This window comes from Carassius carassius, chromosome 8 (genome assembly GCF_963082965.1).
Source record: "Carassius carassius chromosome 8, fCarCar2.1, whole genome shotgun sequence".
In the NCBI taxonomy this organism is placed as follows: Eukaryota; Metazoa; Chordata; class Actinopteri; order Cypriniformes; family Cyprinidae; genus Carassius; species Carassius carassius.
The window spans coordinates 20,681,948-20,707,250 of NC_081762.1; the positions used below are offsets into that span (position 1 = coordinate 20,681,948).

General features: G+C 43.5%; 1 protein-coding gene across 1 annotated transcript in view; it reads left to right on the forward strand.

The window, feature by feature from the left end:
- The window catches only part of necab1 (N-terminal EF-hand calcium binding protein 1), a 48,962-nt gene that overhangs the window by 21,552 nt on the left and 2,107 nt on the right, over window positions 1–25,303 (forward strand). Inside the window, exons 6-10 of the mRNA XM_059556597.1 lie at window positions 5,857–5,993; window positions 14,333–14,454; window positions 14,805–14,881; window positions 15,683–15,736; window positions 25,034–25,146. Coding sequence (XP_059412580.1) covers window positions 5,857–5,993; window positions 14,333–14,454; window positions 14,805–14,881; window positions 15,683–15,736; window positions 25,034–25,146 — 503 coding nt within the window. The remainder of the gene's footprint in view (window positions 1–5,856; window positions 5,994–14,332; window positions 14,455–14,804; window positions 14,882–15,682; window positions 15,737–25,033; window positions 25,147–25,303) is intronic.

A 25,303-nucleotide genomic window follows, 5' to 3' on the forward strand; every position in this document is an offset into this window, starting at 1 on the left:
CTTTATATTAAATGTGAATTTAACATTGAAAGTTAATGTGATATAAATATTGCTACTAATCTTTCATTGTTCAGAAAGAGAGCAAATAACATTTACATTATCAAAGATCATTTTCACTGACAGTCTAGAGTTCAATCACTCTCAGAAACTCCCATTAAAATCATTGAAACTGTTAACACTGTGAAATCAATATCTTAATTAAAGATTCGTACACACATCTGCACTTTGTTGTTTCTGATGAGAGAATTCGCCAGAAAGAGGTCTCCAGTCAGCGAGCGAGTGAAGGAAGCACCGGCATTTTAGCGATGACTCATCTGAACGCCTCTGATTGGCCAATGATTTAATAAGCTCAAAAGAATCATGTGTGATTGGTTATAATGCGCAGTGCTGTAAAAACACATCTATCTCTGGCTCAGCGCAGCTGATGACATGACTTGCTGAACGTACTCGCACCGGTGTGATTGTATTAAAATTAATAAAATCTTAATCGGTTATTTTTTGTCTTTTGGAAGCTGCATTCAACTTGACTCCCCTCTGTTATAAGCCACACACGTACAACAAACTAATGTCACAGTGGTATCGTGTACTGTAATCGAATGTAGCCCAAGTTATTACCTGTTAAACAGTAGACAGCACACGCGGTGTTCATCTAATAAGGATCTCCATCGCTAGCAAATAATAGCCTTTGCAGATTTCAATTCAGTGCAGTTCCAGCCACGTTTTCAACGCTCTTTCTGTTCTTAAACGTTACAACTCCGAGTGAACCACTTCAGTCGCTCAGCGCGCGCGGCAGGGAACTGAACGACTCATTCAAACTGATTCATGAACCAATTCACTCGTTTGCCAATTGGTTTGATCAAGCCTTTGAACAGAATTGACTGAATGAATCATTCGCGAATGGGCATCGCTCATTGCCCAGAGAAAACTAGACGGCGCTGTCACGGCAGGGATCCAATGAGGCACGGAGATAGAACCAATTGCAGGTAAGTCATTTATTAAAGGGTAATCCAAAGGGGTAAACAGTCCAGGCAGGGTCAAAACCAGAATATCAAACATAAACAAGACACGAAGACAAGGCAAAGCAAGGCAAGAAGCGACGGACATGAATAACTATAGGACATTAAACAAGGACTCCGTAACACAGACTCAGACAGACCGGGTATAAATACACAGAAGGATAATGAGGGAACAGGAGACAGGTGGGGAACAATCAATTACTAAACAGCAGGAAGGTGACCAAATAAGGGAACAGGAAGTGATAAGGAGACAGACACCGTGAGAAAGGAGGACACCTAGTGGAAACCCAGGGAACACAACCCAGACACTGTGACAGGACCCCCCCTCTACGGAGCGGCTCCCAGACGCTCCACGACAAGACACAACACAGACCAGGAGGGAGGCGGACAGATCGAGGCTCGGGGGGAGGGACGGAGGGCCAGACTCACTGAGGGGAACAGACAGAAACATAACAGAAACCAAGAAACACAAAACAGAAATCCATAAGGACATCATGTGACACCCCCCAGGGCGGAGCAGAAGACCGCCACAGCCGTGTGGTCAAGGCGGAAGCCCCCCAGGGCGGAGCAGAAGACCACCACAACCGTGTGGTCAGGATGGAAGCCCCCCAGGGCGGAGCAGAAGACCACCACAACCGTGTGGTCAGGACGGAAGCCCCCCAGGGCGGAGCAAAAGACCACCACGTCCTTGTGGACGAAGCCAGAGTCCTCCAGGGCGGAGCGGAAGACCCCCACAGCCGTGTGGTCAGGGCGGAAGGCCCCCAGGGCGGAGCAGAAGACCACCACAGCCATGTGGTCAGGACCAGAGCCCCCCAAGGCGGAGCAGACCTCCGTGTGGCTGGACCAACGGGACGACGAAACTCTGGTAATTCCCTGGTGTCCTTACTGGACTCCAAAAGATTGGTGCTGGCCTGACCCTGCTCATGAAGATCATTGGTGATTTGCATTTGCTCATGAAGATCATTGGTGATTTGCCTTTGCTCATGAAGATCAATGGTGACTTGCCTTTGTTCATGAAGATCAATGGTGACTTGCCTTTGTTCATGAAGATCAATGGTGACTTGCCTTTGTTCATGAAGATCAATGGTGACTTGCCTTTGTTCATGAAGATCAGAGGTGACTTGCCTTTGTTCATGAAGATCAGAGGTGACTTGCCTTTGTTCATGAAGATCAGAGGTGACTTGCCTTTGTTCATGAAGATCAGAGGTGACTTGCCTTTGTTCATGAAGATCAGAGGTGACTTGCCTTTGTTCATGAAGATCAGAGGTGACTTGCCTTTGTTCATGAAGATCAGAGGTGACTTGACTCAGTCCTTGACGATCAGAGGTGACTTGACTCAGTCCTTGACGATCAGAGGTGACTTGACTCAGTCCTTGACGATCAGAGGTGACTTGACTCAGTCCTTGACGATCAGAGGTGACTTGACTCAGTCCTTGACGATCAGAGGTGACTTGACTCAGTCCTTGACGATCAGAGGTGACTTGACTCAGTCCTTGACGATCAGAGGTGACTTGACTCAGTCCTTGACGATCACCGGTGACTTGACTCAGTCCTTGACGATCACCGGTGACTTGACTCAGTCCTTGACGATCACCGGTGACTTGACTCAGTCCTTGACGATCACCGGTGACTTGACTCAGTCCTTGACGATCACCGGTGACTTGACTCAGTCCTTGACGATCACCGGTGACTTGACTCAGTCCTTGACGATCACCGGTGACTTGACTCAGTCCTTGACGATCAGCGGTGACTAGACTCAGTCCTTGACGATCAGCGGTGACTAGCCCTGACTCTGGAGGATCAGCGGTGACTAGCCCTGACTCTGGAGGATCAGCGGTGACTAGCCCTGACTCTGGAGGATCAGCGGTGACTAGCCCTGACTCTGGAGGATCAGCGGTGACTAGCCCTGACTCTGGAGGATCAGCGGTGACTAGCCCTGACTCTGGAGGATCAGCGGTGACTAGCCCTGACTCTGGAGGATCAGCGGTGACTAGCCCTGACTCTGGAGGATCAGCGGTGACTAGCCCTGACTCTGGAGGATCAGCGGTGACTAGCCCTGACTCTGGAGGATCAGCGGTGACTAGCCCTGACTCTGGAGGATCAGCGGTGACTAGCCCTGACTCTGGAGGATCAGCGGTGACTAGCCCCCGACTCTGGAGGATCAGCGGTGACTAGCCCCCGACTCTGGAGGATCAGCGGTGACTAGCCCCCGACTCTGGAGGATCAGCGGTGACTAGCCCCCGACTCTGGAGGATCAGCGGTGACTAGCCCCCGACTCTGGAGGATCAGCGGTGACTAGCCCCCGACTCTGGAGGATCAGCGGTGACTGGCACCCGACTCTGGAGGATCAGCGGTGACTGGCACCCGACTCGACTCTGGAGAGCTCACTGGCACCCGACTCGACTCTGGAGAGCTCACTGGCACCCGACTCGACTCTGGAGAGCTCACTGGCACCCGACTCGACTCTGGAGAGCTCACTGGCACCCGACTCGACTCTGGAGAGCTCACTGGCACCCGACTCGACTCTGGAGAGCTCACTGGCACCCGACTCGACTCTGGAGAGCTCACTGGCACCCGACTCGACTCTGGAGAGCTCACTGGCACCCGACTCGACTCTGGAGAGTTCACTGGCACCCGACTCGACTCTGGAGAGTTCACTGGCACCCGACTGGACTCTGGAGAGTTCACTGGCACCCGACTCGACTCTGGAGAGTTCACTGGCACCCGACTCGACTCTGGAGAGTTCACTGGCACCCGACTCGACTCTGGAGAGTTCACTGGCACCCGACTCGACTCTGGAGAGTTCACTGGCACCCGACTCGACTCTGGAGAGTTCACTGGCAGCTGACTCGACTCTGGAGGGTCAACTGGAATCTGACTCGACTCCGGAGGGTCAGCTGAGACTCTCATCCAGTGCAGCGGCGCTGGGCAAGCAGCCATCTTGGGCCATGACTCTGGACAGGCGGCCATCTTGTACTGTGGTGCTGGGCTGGCGGCCACCTGGGGTTGTGGCGCTGGACCGGCGGCCATCTTGTACTGTGGCGCTGGACTGGTGACCAATTTGGGCATTGGCGCTGGGTTAGCGGCCATCTTGCGCTGTGGCGCTGGACTGACGGCCATCTTGTGCTGTGGCGCTGGACTGACGGCCATCTTGGGCTGTGGAGCTGAACCGGTGGCCAATTTGGGCATTGGCACTGGGCTGGCGGCCATCTTGGGCTGGGGCGCTGGAACGGTGGCCAATTTGGGCATTGGCGCTGGGTTAGCGGCCATCTTGTGCTGTGGCGCTTGGCTGGTAGCCATCCTGGGCAGTGGTGCTGGACTGGCGGCCATCTTGGGTTGTGGCGCTTGGTTGGTAGCCATCCTGGGCAGTGGTGCTGGACTGGCGGCCATCTTGGGTTGTGGCGCTTGGCTGGTTGCCATCCTGGGCAGTGGTGCTGGGCTGACGACCACCCCGCCGGAAGAGACAGAAGTGGCTGGGGCATCCCACGGAAGCCGATGCTGCAGGTAGCGCACGAATTCCCAGAATTCCAGTGTCTCTAACTGCGCCATCTCCTCCTGAGACACTGGATCATCCAGCCCGCCATTGAAATAGTCCTTGAGGGCCGCATCATTGTAGCCCATGCCCTCGGCCAGGGACCAGAACACCTGAGCCAGGGCACCCACTTCATTTCCCTCTTGGCGGAGGGCGATCAACCTAAGATACTTGGCTCGCCTCTCCGCCATCTTGGCTGGGGAACGGAAAGACGACATACCGCTGGTTCATAGAATGACGGAGTCCTTCTGTCACGGCAGGGATCCAATGAGGCACGGAGATAGAACCAATTGCAGGTAAGTCATTTATTAAAGGGTAATCCAAAGGGGTAAACAGTCCAGGCAGGGTCAAAACCAGAATATCAAACATAAACAAGACACGAAGACAAGGCAAAGCAAGGCAAGAAGCGACGGACATGAATAACTATAGGACATTAAACAAGGACTCCGTAACACAGACTCAGACAGACCGGGTATAAATACACAGAAGGATAATGAGGGAACAGGAGACAGGTGGGGAACAATCAATTACTAAACAGCAGGAAGGTGACCAAATAAGGGAACAGGAAGTGATAAGGAGACAGACACCGTGAGAAAGGAGGACACCTAGTGGAAACCCAGGGAACACAACCCAGACACTGTGACAGGCGCGTTTGGAATAAACTGAAGCATTTATAACATTTATTGCATTAAGATAAAGTAACGAGAGGAGCGTCGCCCACAGTAACGAAGTAAAAGTACAGATTTTCCCCCCAAAATTTACTCAAGTAAGAGTATAAAGTACCCAACTTTAAATATACTCCGAAAAGTATTAGTTACCCCAAAAAATTACTCAAGTAAATGTAACGAAGTAAATGTAACTCGTTACTACCCACCTCTGAAATCAACATATCAGAATGATTTCTGAAGGATCATGTTAATGATGCTGAAAACTCAGCTTTGACATCACAAGAATAAAATAAGTTTTAAAATATATTATAATAGAAAATACGTATTTGAAATTGTAATAATATTTCACAATATTACTGTTTTTACTGTCCTTTAATTAAATAAATGCAGCCTTGGTGAACACAAGAGACTTCCCGAAAACATAAAAAAAATCTTACTGGTTGTGGATAATAATTATTTTATGTTGTTGTTATATTATATATATATATGTATATATATATATATATATAATTATAAAATACACATCAATACAATTATTAAATAAACCTTTATTCATATTTTAGTGCAACTGAAATGCCAGTGTATTTTAAATTCTCATTCTAGAGTAACCGTGAATGCAATCTTTGCCTTAAATTTGCAGGACTATCAGGAGGCCACACATCTGGAGCAGTTTGTGACACGTTTCCTGTTGAAGGAGACCACCAGTCAGCTGCAGTCTCTCCAGAGCTCTCTGGAGTGTGCCATGGAGACCACTGCCGAACAGACCCGGCAGGACAGGCAAGCCACCCAGAACACACACTTACTTTTATTTAAGCATACAGTTTCTACCATACATGTGGAGTGAGCAGGAGATGAGTGCATATTTTCAGTTCATTGTCTTCAGAAGCTGAACGTCAAGCTCTTTCAGGAGATTGTCTGTGTGACAGCAGAGCAGGACTAGCAGTGGTATTATCATAACATTGAGATATGTTTGACTTGATACAAATCACACATTGCAGTATTATAAATGCCATTTGGGTGCTTTCATTATAGCTAGACTGTGACAGAATTAATGATGAAATATTAATATGACACTGTATGTTTATGTTGGACACTGACAAAGTATGCATTCTTTCAAATCTAATCAAACATACACTTAAAAAAAATGTGAATAATCACATTTTTGTACAAAAATAAAATAATAATCTCTTATTCTCAACAAGACTGCATTTATTTTATTAAAGATATATTTAACCCGTAATATTGTGAAATATTATTACAATTAAAAATAACTGTTTAAATATACTTTAAGATGTAATGCAATCCTTTGATGCAAAGTTGAATTTTCAGCTACATTACTCCAGTCTTCAGTGCTACATGATCTAAATGCTGATTTGCTGCTCAAGAAACATTTTTATTATTATCAAAGCTTGGAACAGTTGTGATGCTTAATATTTTTGTGAAAACCGTGATACACCACTATTCAAAAGTTTTTAAAGGAAAGAAATATGTTTTAAAACACAAACAGTTATTTTTAACTGTAATATTAATTCATAATATTATTGTTATACTGTATTTATGATCAAATAAATCAGTCTTGGTGAGCTTAAGAGACTTCTTTCAAAATCATTAAAGCAACTTAATTATTCCTAGCCTTTGGCCGGTAGTATGTGAAGTCTTTATTGACTGTGTACTAAAAGCAATCACACTCACGCACCAGTGGACATGTAGTCTCCACAGATCTAAACATACACTGTTGAAAATGCATGTAGACAGCAATTGTGCACTGACTCGAGCAAAGGGGATTCTGTGCACAGCCATCCTTGCTGTTGAATATCTAGAGCATCAGTGGCATTACTTGTTAATAGACCAGGTGACCAGCAGACCATTGACCCAGGCCTTTGTTTTGGTGCAGAAAGGGGATGGATGCCAGAGTAAACCGCCACCAAATCAACAGAAACTGTGTGTGTGCATGCGTGTGTGTTGTGCTTGATTAGCAGCTCATTTTGAGCTCACAGCATCTCTGACTGCATTTGTGTGCTGAAGAGGTTCTGCTGCATGGTCCACAGTGGGGGTCAGCAGATCTTTATAGAGCGCAGAATTTGGAATAGAAAATGAGCTGATTTGTTCCAGCACCTGGATGACTGCATGCTAGAGAGCGCTGTGTGCCTGAGATTGTATATGTGTGTGTGTGTCACAACGTGCCCACTACCTCTCCTCCCTCTCAGTATGCAGCAGCTGTGCTGCTCCGCTCACCTTATTATCTTAAGAAAATTAGCTGGAGCAGCTGGCCTAAAGAAATGAAGGATGCTGAGGTTTAAATGGAAGTGCTTCCTTTTCTTTTTCTGTCTGTACTTAAAACCACTCTGGCTCTGATACAGCCAGTCGCTTCCTAATTAATTGGTAAATTTAAATTACCTCATTATCGCCTCTGCAGGCGGTATGTTGTGTCTAACTTAATAACTATGCACCACTGAAATATACAGCATTTACTGCAGTTATTAGTAAAAACAGAGGCAATTACAGACACTATTTAGGGGGCTCCAGCCCATCCTGTGTTTAATTTCAGCTCTATTATTTTATAATTTAAATAACAAATTCTTCTTCAAGGTACTTAAAACGGTTTGAGGATATGTAGCTCTGAAACCTATCCTACTTTTTTTTTTATAGAACTTAAAGGGACAGTTCCCCCAAAAATGAACATTTTGTTGAACTTAAAAAAATATACATAGTTTAAAGAATGTTGGTAACCAAACAGTTACTGGTAGATATTTACCTCCATAGTGTGAATAAATAAATAAATAAATAAATAAATAAATAAAATAATAACATGAAAGTCAATGGCTACCAGCAACTGTTTGAAAAAGCAGTGGTATCTCTTGATTTACAAAGCTATATAGGGTTATTTGCCCTCTTATCTTTGCTGTCTCAGTAAACAGAAGTTGCCCAGTCATTATTCACTACGCTCTAAATCGACCCACAACCTGTGTGTGCCTTTTGCTAGAACCGAGATTGGTGAAACCTCTTTTAAATATGCCACAGCCTCGGATTGGAATCTTCTCCAGACTGAGATGAAGTTAAAAAAAAATGTATATTTATGTAATGATGTTTGTTTATGTTTGTGTGTTGTAACTTCGATGTAAAATTGTCTATGTAAACTCAGCTGCCTATCTTGGCCAGTAAAAGAGATCTTTATCTCAGTGAGTTTTCTTTCCTGGTTAAATAAATAAATTAAAATTAAGTTTGGTTACCAACATTCTTCACAATATATATTTTAATGTTCATCAGAATAAAATTCATACAGGTTTGGAACAGTTTAAGCGTGAGTAATTGATGACAAGTGTTTTCAGTTTTGAGTGAACTATCCCTTTCATTTTGTTACATTAAGTTTTATCTTCCTTATTTTCAGAGACGGACTCTGTCACCGTATTTACCATAGCTAAGTTTAAAAACACAAAATTGATAATATTAGCTAATCCGTTAATTAATGTTAACAAGAGACCATATTGAAAATGTTACCAAAATATGTTTAACTTCCTAATTTTTACATTCATTTAGCAAATTGAATGTACTTGTTTAATGTTAAATCCTCAGATACATTCATGTTTAAACAATTAAGAGATATATCATGATTTTGTTGTAGAATTGTTTTTAGCTTTTTTAGTACAAAGACATTTGAAATGATTTCACATTGGAACATGTCTTTATATCTCAATGGGATTTGCTTTGGCCCAATGTCTCCATCTCTCACCCACGGACCATTGGCTAAATGTCTGATGCATATGGGACACAAAACGACGACGAACGATACTATCTGGTCAAATGGCCTCATGGCTGGGCCTTGGCCAATGAATGCTACCATTACAAAGTGCACTTTATATCTTTTATTTGTTAAGAAACATATTTATTAACATATTTGTGAAAACATGAAAGTGTACACTTAAGAGGCCTTTTATTTCATTAAGATTTTGCAATTACAGTTTAACAAATATACTTCAAATGCAATATAATTAATCACACTTTTCCCAAGTGAATAGCAGTCTATGTTTAACAGATCGGAGAATGAAAATTTGTCCATCTTCTACTCACCCTCGAATCATTCTAGGTGTGTGTGACTTTCCTCTTTCAGAATAATCCAATCTAAGTTGTATTAAAAATTGTTTTACTCTTCTGAGTCTTTCAATGTTGTAAGCGGGTGTTTGTTGTCAGCAGTTCAGGAGATGTGAAATAAAGTGCGCGAATCTGTAATAAAACATCTCTCACACGGCTCTGGGGGGTGAATAAAGGCTGACTGTTGGGAACTGGAAGACGTGCAGGCGGATGTTGTAGTTCGTCAGTGCTGTGTGGTTAGTGACGAGCAAGAAGAGAGAATAAAACAAAACGCTGAAATTGGAAGCACAAAATGAGTATTTGCTCTGGGTGTGTGTTCATGGTGTGTGTGTGTTCACTGCTGTGTTTGTGCACTTTGGATGGGTTAAATGCAGAGAACGAATTCCGAGTATGGGTCATCATATTTGGCTGTATGTCATGTCACTCACTTAACAACGTCAGAGGATTTTGAAATTAGCCAAGAGGAGACTGGTTTTCCTTTGCAAAAGTAAAAAAACTTTGCTTCCTTTGCTCCTACATTTCCCAAAGACGCACATGCAACACATACATCTTCCATCCTCCGCCTGCACATCTTCAGCAGAAGTGAGAAGTGTTTATTACATTTGAAATCTGGATATTTATCTTACAAACACGCATGGATTCACTACAGGGGGACTTTATTCACCCCCCAGAACCATGTGAGGGACGTTTTATTATAGATTCGCGCACTTTATTTCACGTCTTCTGAACTGTTGACAACAAACACCCGCTTACCCCCACTGAAAGGCTTGGAAGAGCAAGGACAATTTTTTATATAACTTAAATTGGATTATTCTGAAAGAGGAAAGTCACATACACCTAGGATGCTTCAAAGGTGAGTAGAAGATGGACAAATTTTAATTCTCGGGTAAACGAATCCTTTAAAAATAAAATCATTCAGGGTTCGGAACAACATGAGGGTGAATAGTGATGACAGAATTTCCTTTTTTGAGTGAACCATCCCTTTAAGAAATGTTTTCATAATTTTTTTTCAAGCACAGAGCAAACCTGTGCATGTCTTCACATGGCTACACACGCGCAACCTCTTATGTCACCATGCTTTTGTGTCACAGTTGACAGTGTGGAGTTTCATAACATTAGTGTTTTTTAGAAAGCATGCATACACATTTTGAGCCTAAAGGCTCTGAGATGGCGAGGCCTGGCATTATACGGCAAGCTCATTGTGTACTGGTCAGTGTGGATTTATTCCCACTGCGTTAGATGTGCTGAAAGTGTCTGGTGACCAGAACAAATAGAAATAGCGTGGTCCATTCTCTATTCCGTCTGAAGCGTCGAGTCTCTGAGGAGCAGCACCGCACACAGGGATGAAACAGGAGAGATGAGCTTAAATCTGAATCCAGAGCTCACAGGAGCGCTCAACCCATTCACAGCACGGCTTTCATCTATGTGTGCGAAGCAGACCATTACCAGCTATTATGAAAAAGCACTGTTGAAGATGTACCTCCATTTTTGTTTTTCACACTGCTTCATTTCCATATAATTTCCTGTATGAGAAGAGGCTGGTCTCTGGAGAACAGATCGTTGGGTCTGTCAGTTCAGATCCATGGGTTCCTGCAGGTGTCTGGATGTGATTCCAGCTGAGTTTTAATCACCTGTGTGGCTCTAGCTGATTCATTTGCTTTTGATTTCAGTGTGCTGATGCAATTGTGAGCCATTTTTAACCACGGAGGGTAAGCTTCCCTCAGGACGTGCGTTGTGCAACAGTGTCTTTAGGGATAATGAGCAACCAACTGAGCCTTAATTTTGACACCTGCCTGCCTACATTTATTTCATTGTCTCAAGAGTTAAAATAGATGGAGCATTCCTCTGCTGCTCGAGAGCAGCTGAACAATAGATACAATTAGATTGCACTTAATCATTTTTCACTCCCACAACTGAATAGTAAAATGGTATTCCGTTAATAACATATAATCTTTATGAGTGTTTGATGGCACATGATTACTTCCTAATAAAAGTAAAAAGTACTATACTGTACAAACAGGTTGTCCTTATAGCAAAATAAACCCTAACCGGATGACCAGGATTAAGTCTTAAGTCTAAGTCAGAAAACTGCTGACTTATTTTGTACATTTTAATTGGTAGCAAAAGAGAGCAGGACAGAAAGGTCTTGTGCAATCGAAGAGGCATCAGTGAGGTTGTGATGTTTAAGAACTGTTTTGATGCCAGATGAAAATGTTGAAGCATCATTTGCATGTGAACAGACTGTGTTTTGTTAATGCAATTTATTTAGATGCAATGAACAAATGATATTAGCATAGGCATATACCTACATAATGTAAGAATATAACATGTTTTAAAGGCAGGAATCACTGTTATTATTTTTTTTATATGATGGGTTGAAAATGTCAAGAAATCCATAATGCGAAGTATACATTTAGGTTTGTTACTCATCCCAAGAATTTTACTTTAAATCATGCTGCTTGCTGAGGGGAGGTGCTATTAAGAACGATGAAATAAGATAAATAAACCTATAGATAACATATATAATAGATAACTATATAATAACCTTTGGAGGAGCTGTTACAGTTTTTCTCAATTGCTTTGGCACATTTTTCGCAACAGTCTTAACATTCTCTAAACTGTGAGTGCAAATGTCACATCTGTTTGCAGGAACTTCAGAACTTTATAGCATGTCTGCAAAATGTAGTTACTCACCCAAAACATTTAATTCATGCTTCAAAACCTAGTTATTGTGTCAATAATTTGGCCAAGGCCACCAAAATCTAAAGTATTTTTGTCATTGTGTGACCCACACTGGTCAAAATGTTTAGTTGTTTTTTCACCACAACAGTCAACCATGAAAATTAAGGGTTTAAACAAAAATCTCATATTTGTTGAGAAAAGTCAACAGTATGTAGAAGAAGAAAAAAGTCTATGAACATTTGTATTTTTACAGTGTTTATTTTTGTACTTCATGTGTATATACACAATACAAGTGTACTTACTGTACATGTAAAGTAACTGACAAGAGTAACAAGATTTCACTTTACATTTCATATTTGTGTATTACCACAAATACACAAACAACAAATAACATTCATGGGAAAAAAAACCAAACAAATTATTCTTGGTGGACATCTTGTCGCTCACATTGGTCAGGCCAAAGATTTTCATCAACATCACATCTGATGTTTTCCATTGCCACACACCGTGGAAAAAATCTCCTTGAATGCCGCACCCATCCCCTGCAATGGTCAGCTGTGATGACCTCACATGCAGCATTCATGGCATCCAACAAAGACATCTGATTTTGTGGTCTATGATCATACACTTTCCACCTCCATGCTGAAAAAAACTCTTCTATTGGATTTAGGAATGGAGAGTATGGTGGAAGGAATTCCACTGTTATCCTTTCATGTGCAGCAAACCAGTCCCTAACACTGTTGGTTCGGTGGAAGCTGACATTATCCCAGACAACAACATAATTAGGCAAATGTGGTCTAACTAAACCTCTTTCTTGTTCTGGAATCAGGTCTCTGTAAAGTGCATTTAGGAAGGCCAGGAGAAGTTGGGTATTATAGGGCCCAATGTGTGGAATGTGTGCTCACACCGTTCTCTGAAATGGCAGCACACATTGTAATATATACTCCCAAAGTTGATTGGTTAAATGGTGAAATGGTTGATTCATATTAGAGGTAATTTGCAATTAGATTGCGAATGCAATTAGAGGTCATGTGCCAATTTAGCAGACATTACAAATAATGTCAATGTCAGATATATTTTAGAATATACATTCATGTATACTAATTATGATAATTGAATAGATCGTTTTGAATGTGATGGCTTACACAATAAAAAATGTCTGAGAAGTTCTGAAGTGTTTGACAGTGTAAGTGAGAATCGAGTCATCAGTTTTGATCATCAAGCCATATGCAATTATTTGTTGTCCAAACTGCAGACAGTTGTATGTACTCTTTGCACACATGTGCCAAAGCATTTGCAATTTGCTCAAATCAATAAGAAATTCCAATCTGATGTGAAAAAGAATTGAATTGTTCAGAGATTTGAACTTAATGTTTTGGGAAATAAAAAAAATCATTTGAGAACTGAGCCAAAGCAATTGAGAAAAACTGTAAGAATCCACTCAGAACACTACATCTTCATTGATGGTCTCCAGCTGGTCTGTGGGAGTTTTACTATATTTCTTGACAAACTCTGTCACTATTGACTCCATGCACTCTTCTAACAATTATCTGAACTTACTGTCTGTCCATTAAGAACACGTGATTTAAATATAAGCTACACGTGTTTAAATATAAAAGGTCATCTTATAGTCTGAAGAACCTTTTTGTGCAATGGCAAGATTTCATGATGTTAAAATATCGATGAAAGTAAAGAACCTTTATTTTTAAGACTAAAGTCCACCTTTCCGTAATTCCCCTGTAGAGGTCATTTGCTGGAGGAACACTTAACAAATCATAGTTATATAGCTGAAAAGGTTTGAGTGATGTTAAGCGAGAAGCTCCATCCAGGTCACAGCACCGAAAACTCTGGAAAGTCAGAAGTAAAGACCAGGATTTTCACCCTTCAGCAGGATTCTTTATGGGGAACCTGCTGTTTCAGTATAAAGGCCCTGATTTACTTGAAGGAAAATCAATGCATGGCCCCGGAGGGATGTCATTTCATACAAAATCAGGCCAAAAAATAACAGCTTGGCAAAGTGAACTTTCCACAAAGGTTTGTTCCAGCTGGTAAGAACATATGAAGTACCACTGGTCTGTACGGCGATTACAGAAATCTTTTCAGGTTCATTTCTTTTGTTCAGTCCATCAAGGTCAGTCAAGACTAGAACACACTGGAGAGCTGCTTTAAAGTAATTCTCAATGAAACACAGTTTTTTCATGTTTTATATTATTTAAATATTATTTGTTATTTTTGACCTCCCATTCCAGAATAACCAGAATCTAATAATGAGATTTTGAGAAAAATATTCCTCTCATTCCTGAGCATCTGTATTGTGTTAATTGTGTGTTCTGTCTCGATCACAGACAGGGGCCTGTGAAGCCAGAGGTTCTGCCCATTCAGTGGTCAGGAAGGAGATCTAATCGAAGACTTCAAAGGAATAACAGCTTGTCTCCGAACAACCCACTTCTGAACCTTGTTAATTCAGGTGATTATTCTGAGCCTCAGTGCTCTGGAGGAAGGAAGGGGCACATAACACACACCCAGTGGGCATGCAGCTGACAGCAGATCTGGAAAGAGGGATTATGGGACAGACTCCAGAGAAAGAAGGGGACAGTGAAGGTGACAGTGTTAGGTGGAACACATCTGTGCTTGTGTTTATTGCTGGTAAAAAAACATGATGAGATTATCAAATTAATAATTGCTGGCAAAAAAACACTCCCAATACAATTCGATTCCAATTCAATTACATTCAGCCAGAGCAAGTTCCTCCTAGAGCCATATGTTAAGAGAACAAGAGAGAGCTGCATTTGTGTGCTGAAATGTGTGTTTCTGCAGGTCTGTATGAAGAGGACAATCAATGGATAACCCAGATCAACAGACTGCAAAAGCTGATTGACCGTCTCGAGAAAAAGGCAACAGGCTACACAAATGATTTCTGTTTTTCTCATTATAATGCTTTCTCTGTGTCTGTCATCACTCTTACTTTTAACTTTACAAATCATTTGAGGGTAAACATCATGGAACCTGTCAATAACATGTTTTAGTCATATGGTCATATTTTATAAGATATAAAATAATGTTCTGCTTAGAAAAAATGAAGTCTATTTCATAGCATTACTGAAAAGAAAACTTGGTAGTATTTATTTTACTTTCTCTAATTTATGCTTCTTAAACAATTGGCTAACACTTTATTTTAAGGTGTCCTTAAGTTGCATGTATTTTCTATTATAATAACAATAAATTATGCGTAGTTACATGCAAGTAACCCTAAGACAAACCCTAATTATAACCCTAACCATATAATAAGGACATGTAGTTAATTAATATTACTCAGCACTTATATGTGTAATTATACTGTAACAAGGGCACCTTTAAACAAAAATTACATTACAGTAATGAGAATCTAATGAAAATCACTAATGAAAATAATGGAAACTGCTAAATAAATAAAATAAAAATAAAAACATACAAATAAATAAATAAATGCCCAGATGCATTACTGTAATGCCAATTAGATGTATTACTTTGATAAGAATGATATTTGCATTACGGTAATATGAATTTTTAGGTAAAATATACTCCATAGTCATGCAAAAATTATTATCCTAAAAAACAGGTGGAATTTTTTTTTTAATGCAAAATATAATTTCTCATATTTTATTTAGATTTTTGTTGTCATGAGATTCAAACAGAGATGTGTGTTTTCTTCACAGGAACTGCGTTTGGAGCCGGTGGAAGAAGAGGTGTTGGAAAGCTCCACCAAATCAGTAAGTCATTTATGGTCTTCCTGTATGTCACCGTATTCTCAGAAAATCATTCACGTCATTCACCACAGAGGCCTGTCGTCTAGGAAACAGGATCGAAAAACTAGTTCCAAGTTATTCTTTTTGATTTCCTTTTTTTCCTCCGTCTATCACTCTTCCTCTCTCATTTGGCATCAGTACTTTGAGAGAGCTCTTCTCTGAGGCTCACAAGATGCTGTTGACGGACTTTAAATAGGCGGTTTGTGTGTCTGTGACTCGGTGCTTGGGAACAACGGGGGGAAGAGTGGTATCCAGACCCCTGTGGAGACTGGCTGTAAACACAGTTGTGCGTCACTGCCGACAGAGACACAATACAACATCATATTGGACATGCTGAAGCATAAAATTACACACAAATGAGTAGCTTCTTTTTCAAATAAGATTCCCATGCGATTTCACAAGGCTTTTTTGCAAACATTCTTTGCACAAATGAATGTGTGATCTAGCAGTCGGTTTGTTATGAGTGATATTTCAAGTCTGATTTGTTGCATTTGTGTGTATCACATTCTCATACGTCCAAATGAAAAAGCATTTATCTCTCCATGGGCTATGAAACTCTATTTCATGGCTGAAGTTAAATAGACTCTCATCAATTTGTCGGTTATCTGAACAGACCGTGATATTCACTAGCAAAGACTATATGCATGTAATAACAATTTCAGCATTGCTAATGCATCTGTATTTGTGTTCATTTAGCATTCAAGTCTTGAGCTGTGATTTATGTTAATAGGACTGATTATGCTCAAAGCAGATCTCCTTGATTGAGGATACTTATAAAGGACAGTCTTTCTGCTTGATATTACATTTATTTGGAGCAGATAAATATGGGAATTTAATAGTTTGGGATGCATTGAACAAACCAGCATTGAAACAAAATGCGGTTTCCTCTGTGTGTATTTGTAGAGAGAGTTAGTTTGTCAAAGATGGAAAATGGAAATAGCACAGGGCCTGTGGAGAGGTCACTATGTCCCGCAGGGTACAAACTCTCAGTTCCTGTTCTCTTCAGTTCCCATTCACCTGTCAACAGCCTGTTTTATAAAAAGTAGCTATTATGACGTGTGTCTTCATTGCTTTACCTGATGCTCGAGACCTGAGGGGTTTCTCTTTATTCTCACAGCGATCTGAGTCACAGAACCATAGGTGGGAATTATTATGTTTTAGTCATGTTTTAATTCAACCCCATCAAGCCCTATTAGATTCAGAGCTATATAGTTTTGATCTGACATCTTGTAACTGTGACTCAAAAAGCCCTGTATAATTAATACATACAATTATTTTTATGTATATATATACATAATATATATATTTGGCAGTTTGAGACTTTAGGTGAATTCCGACTACGCCACCCAGATGTAATCCGGGAACCCAGAAATAGTTTGAGTACATAAAGCACACAGGTACGTAATGGCTGAGTCAGATACCAGACAATGGTGAAAGTACAAACAGTTTATTGAAAAAAAGCATAATTTACTAAACACACTTTTTAATAAAGAATCTTAAAACCAGACACGTCACACATTACACACACACACACACACACACACACACACACACACACACACACACACACACACACACACGCACACCACTTCAGAACCTGGGGAATTTGTCCTGGCTATCAGATCAACACTGCAACCACTCGTGCTCTCTCACAACACTACACTCACTGTGAACACTGCAGACTGTCAATCAAACCACCACCACACCCAGAAGACTTCAGGAACCACGGATGGCCCCAGATTCTGAAGGGAAAAGACAAAGAATATTCAATACAAAAAAAAACGATACACGAAACATGCACTCTCACATCAAGGTTGTCAAAGAAGCATACAAAAATCGCACGCACGGCCAAACAGGCCAGTTTCTCTATAATGACCGTGCTCAGCACGTTAGCGGGAGATTCTAGACCACCCCACAAACTTCCTGACAGAGAAATGAACGACAATGTCACAAACAGTAAATCAGTTCATCACACCATAATGAATGCAGAATTCGGATTAAACAGCCATATATAAACTATATAAATACAAGGGTGACATAGAGAATTTGTCAGTGTGCAATTATTTCCCCCCAACCTCAGTTCAACAGTCGAGGAATACTGTCACATTAAGGATCGATTTTAGAAATATCCGGGCAGGCTGTACATTCGACGCGTGCTTCGATCGGCTTGAATACAGTCCACAACCGGATAGAAGCAGTCACACTGTTGAAATAGAATACAGCGTCTCAGATAGTAGTAGACAGTTGGAGCAAGAAACGGAAATGAGGGCGAACACGGTAATTTGTACGTGAAACGCCACCCCATCCACTTCAGGGTCGTTTAGTATCACACGTAGATAAACAGTCAGTAAGTAGCGAGCCGACAGCGTCTGCCAGTCTTCAAGGTCTGCCAAGCCTGCTGCAACACCTCCATGCTTGTATCGCTGTTAAAATATAACATTAAGTTAAGGAGATGATCCTCCCACTTTAATCGTTAGCTTAGGCATAAGAGAATATCACATACCTGTGGTAAATGACTCGCGGTGCTCAATGCACTCAATAACGTGCTAATAAAGAAAAACTCGTAGTGATATCTGTTTGCCTCTCGTGTCTGCTAGTCTCCTCTGCCGCACTCCTGAACCGAAAACGGCGCCCGAAAGTGACGTCACTTCCCAGAAACGGAATAAACGCTCCCCCAGATGTCCGTCGCATCTCCTTTTATCCTCGCGGAAACGCCATATTTGGGAATTAACCCCTGTGATGGCTGATAACATCACCACAATTTTCCCCCCCATTAGTCATCGTAGTCCCGACGATGAGAAAAAAACTACTGGTCCCACGGTCTGTACCAGGCCAGGTCCAAACCAGAACTGGCAGAAATCTGATGGACTTCACTTCCTGCCGCTCGCGGCAAGTGGTGCCGATTGGAGTGCTGACCTGCCCCAACACGGCCCGTTCTTCTTGGGGCATCCCCTAATGAAGCGGACGGCCCCGAAGCTATAAGCTCCAACTCTAACCGAGGGTCAGCGCCATGTCCTCCCACTAAAGGCTGGCCAGTGGATTCTTCCACTTCCGGAGCTAGACTGACCCTGGCCTCCAAGCGGGCTCTACCCCCCTCTACACCTCCTTGAGTACCCGACGGGGCCTCTACCACCACACGGGCCAAGTCCCCGTCATCCAGCTCGTCTTCTATCTCCAGGGGGGATGATGGTTCGACCTGCCCTACTAAGGGCTCAGTACAGGCTGGATTGTTCTGATTACGAGGTTTCAAGGACGCCCGGTGAACATGACGAACCTTCTCAAGGTCCTGTACCGGTGCAATTGTATACACTGACCCGCCATCTCGTGGAGTCTTGACTACCTGGTATACCGTCGAGCTCCAAAGGTCCTGGATCTTATGACGTCCCACGAACCCATGCTCTCGCAGATAGACCAGTTGACCCTTGGATAATGGCTGTTCCCTTACTTGGCGATCGTGCTTAGCCTTACGATGTTGGGCTGCCGCTTGCAACCGCTCACGGGCGCCATCAAAAGCTACTTGAAGCTGGGATTGATGCTCTTCCACCCAATGATGGACCCTACCAGCCACCGGCTCCTGCACCCGACCCAGCAGGAAATCAACCGGCAATCTAGGTTCCTGCCCAAACATCAAATAGTAAGGGGCTTCTCCAGTGGCTTGGTGGGGAGTGTTGTTATAGCAAAACAATACTTGGGGCAAACAAGATGCCCAGTCCCTCTTTCTTCCGGTGGGCAAAGTCTGCAACAAATTATGCAAGGTACGGTTAAACCGTTCGCACTGGCCATTGCCGGCTGGATGGTATGGTGTTGTGCGGGACTTGTCCACCTGGTAGAGGTTACACAGCTGCTGGATAAGATGAGACTCAAAATTTCGGCCCTGATCCGAATGGATTCGGCCAGGGACCCCAAACTTATAAAACCACTCACCCACCAAGACACAGGCCACGGTCTCCGCCTGTTGATCCCGAGTAGGGACTGCCATCGTAAACTTCCTAAAAACGTCTGTCATCACAAGTACGTTTTCTTGCCCAGAATGAGAGGGTTCCAAGACTGTGAAGTCAAGGGCCACGATCTCATTTGGACGAGAGGCCAATAAGTGTGCCATATAACTCCGAGCAACTGGTGCAGCCCCCTTGGCCTGTTGACACCGCACCTTGCCCTTGACGCCAATACCTAAGGGCTACACTAATAACCGGGTCCTCCTCCTGTAGGGCCACCAATTCTGGCCCGGATCGAGCTGGCATAGCCTGCACAGCTCTCACCGCAGTGGATCCAATTGGGCCTACACCCGCTGCGCGCCGCAGCAGCTCAGGAACGAGCATACCTGACTGGCTATTATCCCCGGTGGACTGTTCCACCGAAGGTAACCGTGATAATGCGTCCGCATTTTGATTAGACCTATCCGATCGATACTGTACTACAAAATCAAAAGCCGCTAATTCGGCTGCCCATCGCTGTTCGGTGGCGCCCAATTTTGCAGTGGCTAGGTGGCTCAGTGTATTGTTGTCGGTCCGGACAATACATTGATGACCTAGCAAGTATTCGCGAAATTTTTCCCCCATAGCCCATTTTAAGGCCAAAAACTCAAGCCGCATCGAACTGTATGTGGCAGTATTACGCTCTGCTGGTCGAAGACTTCGGCTAGCATAAGCCACTGGCCTCACCTTACCATCGACCTCTTGTGAAAGCACTGCCCCCAGCCCTACATGGCTGGCGTCAATCTCTAAGATAAACGGAAGTTTGAAATCCGCATAAGCAAGAACCGGCGCGGTAGTGAGTTTCTGCTTCAAAGTGTGGAACGCTTGATCGCATTGTTCTGACCACCATGGCGCTAATTCCTGCCTCCGACTACTCCCCTTCCCTTTATTTGCCTCAGTTACCAGCCGATGTAACGGAGCTGCTACCTGAGCAAACCCTTCTACAAACCGCCTATAGTAGCTAACAAACCCCAGAAAGGTCCGCAGCTCTGACACAGTCCTAGGACAAGGCCACTGTGCTACGGCCTCCACCTTTCCTGGGTCCGTAGCTACTGCCTGGGACGATATGACATGTCCCAAGTACTGCACCTTTTCCTTAAAGAACGCGCATTTTTCCAGCTTCACTTTGAGGCCAGCGGCTCGCAGGCGAGCCAGCACCATCCTCAACCTCTGCAGATGGGATTGGACCGATGAGGAGTACACGATAATGTCGTGAAGATACAATAAGACAGACCGATGACGCTGGTCGCCAAAGAGCCGCTCCATCAAATGCTGGAAGGTACCGGGTGCATTGCACAGGCCAAAGAGCATACGATTCCATTCGTATAACCCAAAGGGTGTGCAAAAGGCGGTCTTATAGCGATCGGATTCAGTAACAGGGACCTGATTGTACCCGCTGGCCAGATCTAATGTAGTGAACCAGCGGGCCCCTGTTAAAGAATCCAATGTTTCCTCGATTCGGGGCAACGGAAACGAGTCTCTTCGAGTCTTAGAATTGAGTTGACGGTAGTCTACGCATAAGCGCAGGCTACCGTCCTTCTTCTTTACCAATACTACCGGGGAGGCATATGGACTGCAACTCTCCTTGATCACTTGTGCATCCAAAAGCTGACCAATATGGGTCTTAACCAACTCATATTCAGATGGGGGGATTCGTCTATAGCTTTCTCGGACTGGAGTTTCATCCAATAGAGGGATGTCGTGAGACAACAGGTTAGTGCAACCAAGGTCTCCCTCGCCAGTGGAGAACACACTCTGGAACTCCCAAAGGAGAGCCCTTACCTGTTTCTGCTCTTCGTCCGACAACCCTTGCAGTTCTACCTTGTCAACGCATCCCGCCTCTGACACAGCAATCCCATCACAGGTTACGAGCCTAGCAGTATCAGTCGAAACCTCCTTCAACCCTACCGGAGGATCCACAAAATACACCTCCTGCAGCTTACCTAGGATTGTTGTAGGATATAAAACCGCGTCAATTAGACCGACATTAACCACGGGTACAAAAACTGTACCCCCGCTCACGCGCACTAAAGACGGAGAGGCTAATAAGCCCACGGGTAACCCGGTCTCAAGGGGCTCAAATAACACGGTCTTACCACTAAACACGGACGAGTACGTAGCAGCTACAAATTTCAGAGTGCCACTGGGAACCCGACACACTCGACGGCCACGGATTTTGGTATTACCTCCGCATGGAAGAACGCCATCCACTTTTTGACAGGCTTGGAAGGCCTGGGATAATCCCGCATCCCGCGCTACTAATGGTAGATCAAATAAGGCTGCGCCGTGTTGTCCGAAGAGCTCACTATAGCAACGACTAAGAACATTCATCCCCAGAATACCCGGAGTACTCGGATTAGCGCCTGGGGGGTCGCGAACTACCAGTATTCCACAACCGGATACGGTGCGACCACACAGTCCAATGTCTAATTCCATATACCCAATGTATGGAATTTCCAGTCCATTGGCGGCTCTGAGGCGCAACCAGTGGCATGACTGCAACCGATCCTGGCCCCATGGTTCAAAACATGACCTAAAACAGCTCTCTGTAATGGTTGATACCATGGAGCCAGTATCTATCAGGCAGGGCACTGAGACACCCCCGATCGTAACAACAAGGTGTGGGCAAGAGGAGACTAGACGCGACGTGGAGAGACCATCAGAAAAGATACGAGAGCCATTCGTAAACCCAACCGGACTGTGGCTCTGCAGCCCGGTGGGGACTAGTTTTCCGGCGGGTTGGACAAGCCAGACCTCATGCCGCTGGATAACGAGTCAACGGGGGGATGAGTTGGAGGGCCAGGAGGGTGAAATTGCTGAGTACAATCTCGAGCAAAATGACCAGGCTGCTGACACCGTCGGCAAACCAGGGATGCAAAACGTGGTGAACGACCGCGAAACTGGGGGCTTTGGCTACGGGCTAGAACCTGAGTAAGTTGATCAATTTGCTTTTGCTTCTGCTGCAACATTTCCCGTAATTCACCTAATTCTGATGAACGCCTCCCATCCCTACTTGGTCGATATTTAATTTCGTCTCTAGCCTCTCCTTCGAGATGATCGAACAAAAAGAAAGCTTTTTCAACAACAGTCATGGTCCGTATGCGCATACATGCCTCTGCTTCTTCGATCCATTCTTCAACGCCTATACCAGATCTACCGTTGAATTTTGGACAACGGCTATCTCGCGGCACGAACACGAAGCGTTCGACGGTACCAACATTTGAGTCGACGGAACTAGGTGTTACCGGTCGCGAAGCACTACCAGAGGCTGCGCCAGGATCAAGCAACTCAACCGGTGCCCGCTCCAGTCGCAGTCTCTCATTGTCAGCCTTTAACTGAATCACAAGCTCTCTCATTTCCTGTAATTCAGCCTCCATAATTAAATACTATAGGGGGGCACTTACCAGACAAATCCACTGTATTGTCACCACTCGTACAAAACACACACAAAAACAAACGAAAAAAACAATCACCGTGTCTGAATCTGTCCGACAGCCACAACACCCTGCCGACTTCAGGAACCACGGATGGCCCCAGATTCTGAAGGGAAAAGACAAAGAATATTCAATACAAAAAAAAACGATACACGAAACATGCACTCTCACATCAAGGTTGTCAAAGAAGCATACAAAAATCGCACGCACGGCCAAACAGGCCAGTTTCTCTATAATGACCGTGCTCAGCACGTTAGCGGGAGATTCTAGACCACCCCACAAACTTCCTGACAGAGAAATGAACGACAATGTCACAAACAGTAAATCAGTTCATCACACCATAATGAATGCAGAATTCGGATTAAACACCCATATATAAACTATATAAATACAAGGGTGACATAGAGAATTTGTCAGTGTGCAATTATTTCCCCCCAACCTCAGTTCAACAGTCGAGGAATACTGTCACATTAAGGATCGATTTTAGAAATATCCGGGCAGGCTGTACATTCGACGCGTGCTTCGATCGGCTTGAATACAGTCCACAACCGGATAGAAGCAGTCACACTGTTGAAATAGAATACAGCGTCTCAGATAGTAGTAGACAGTTGGAGCAAAAGACGGAAATGAGGGCGAACACGGTAATTTATACGTGAAACGCCACCCCATCCACTTCAGGGTCGTTTAGTATCACACGTAGATAAACAGTCAGTAAGTAGCGAGCCGACAGCGTCTGCCAGTCTTCAAGGTCTGCCAAGCCTGCTGCAACACCTCCACGCTTGTATCGCTGTTTAAATATAACATTAAGTTAAGGAGATGATCCTCCCACTTTAATCGTTAGCTTAGGCATAAGAGAATATCACATACCTGTGGTAAATGACTCGCAGTGCTCAATGCACTCAATAACGTGCTAATAAAGAAAAACTCGTAGTGATATCTGTTTGCCTCTCGTGTCTGCTAGTCTCCTCTGCCGCACTCCTGAACCGAAAACGGCGCCCCGAAAGTGACGTCACTTCCCAGAAACGGAATAAACGCTCCCCCAGATGTCCGTCGCATCTCCTTTTATCCTCGCGGAAACACCATATTTGGGAATTAACCCCGTGATGGCTGATAACATCACCACATATATATAATAAGCAGCCCCTGACTGTTTTCTACACTAATAATAAGAAATGTTTCTTGAATGTTTTCTAGTTATAATCATTTTTACAGTGCCTCTCACCATGTCTTTTTGGTCCAGACTCAATTTCAGCTTGTAGATACGTTGCATATAATCTCTATGCTTTATAGGGAATATTTACGAAAATGATCAAATATATTGTCGTAACAAAATCTTTAAAGAGTTAGTTCACCCAAAAATGAAAATTCAGTCATTATTTACACATTATTTACACATGTTGACATGTTCAAGGCCCAGAAAGATAGACAGGATATTGTTAAAATAGTCCATGTGTCATCAGTGGTTCAACTTTAATTTTATGAAGCTATGAGAATACTTTTTGTGCACAAAGAAAACAAAAATAACACATTTATTCACTAATTTCTTCTCTTCCATGCCAGAATTCGACGCACACTCATGACATGTCACTTGGACTATTTTAACAATGTCCTTACTACCTTTCTTGGCTTTGAATGTGTCAGTTGTGTTGCTGTCTATGCAGAGAGCTCTCGGATTTCATAAAAAAATATCTTAATTCATTTGTGTCCCAAAGATGAACAAAGGTGTTACAGGTTTGGAGCGACATTAGAGTACTTCATGTATTCCAAGGGAAAACTGATTCAGGAACAGTTTTGGTCACTTTATAAATAACGCATGGTTGGAATCCTGTTTTCTGACTGCTGCTGTGTTCCAGCACATCCTGATCGTGCAGAGGCAGCTCTCAGTGCTGGAGGAGGAAGTGGAGGAATTTCGTCTGGCTCTCCGGCAGTACATCGACTGCGCAAGAACCCAGACCGGCTGCCTCCAGTGAGTTCACACCGCCACTGCATCTGGGTGACTGTCTGGTGAATTTGCATACAGCTTTGGTTGTAAGGGGTCAGTCTAGGCCAGTTCTCCAAGTGATCAGAATTTACATCCATGTGTTTGAATTCAATGAATTTTATGTTTCATTTCACAGTTGGAG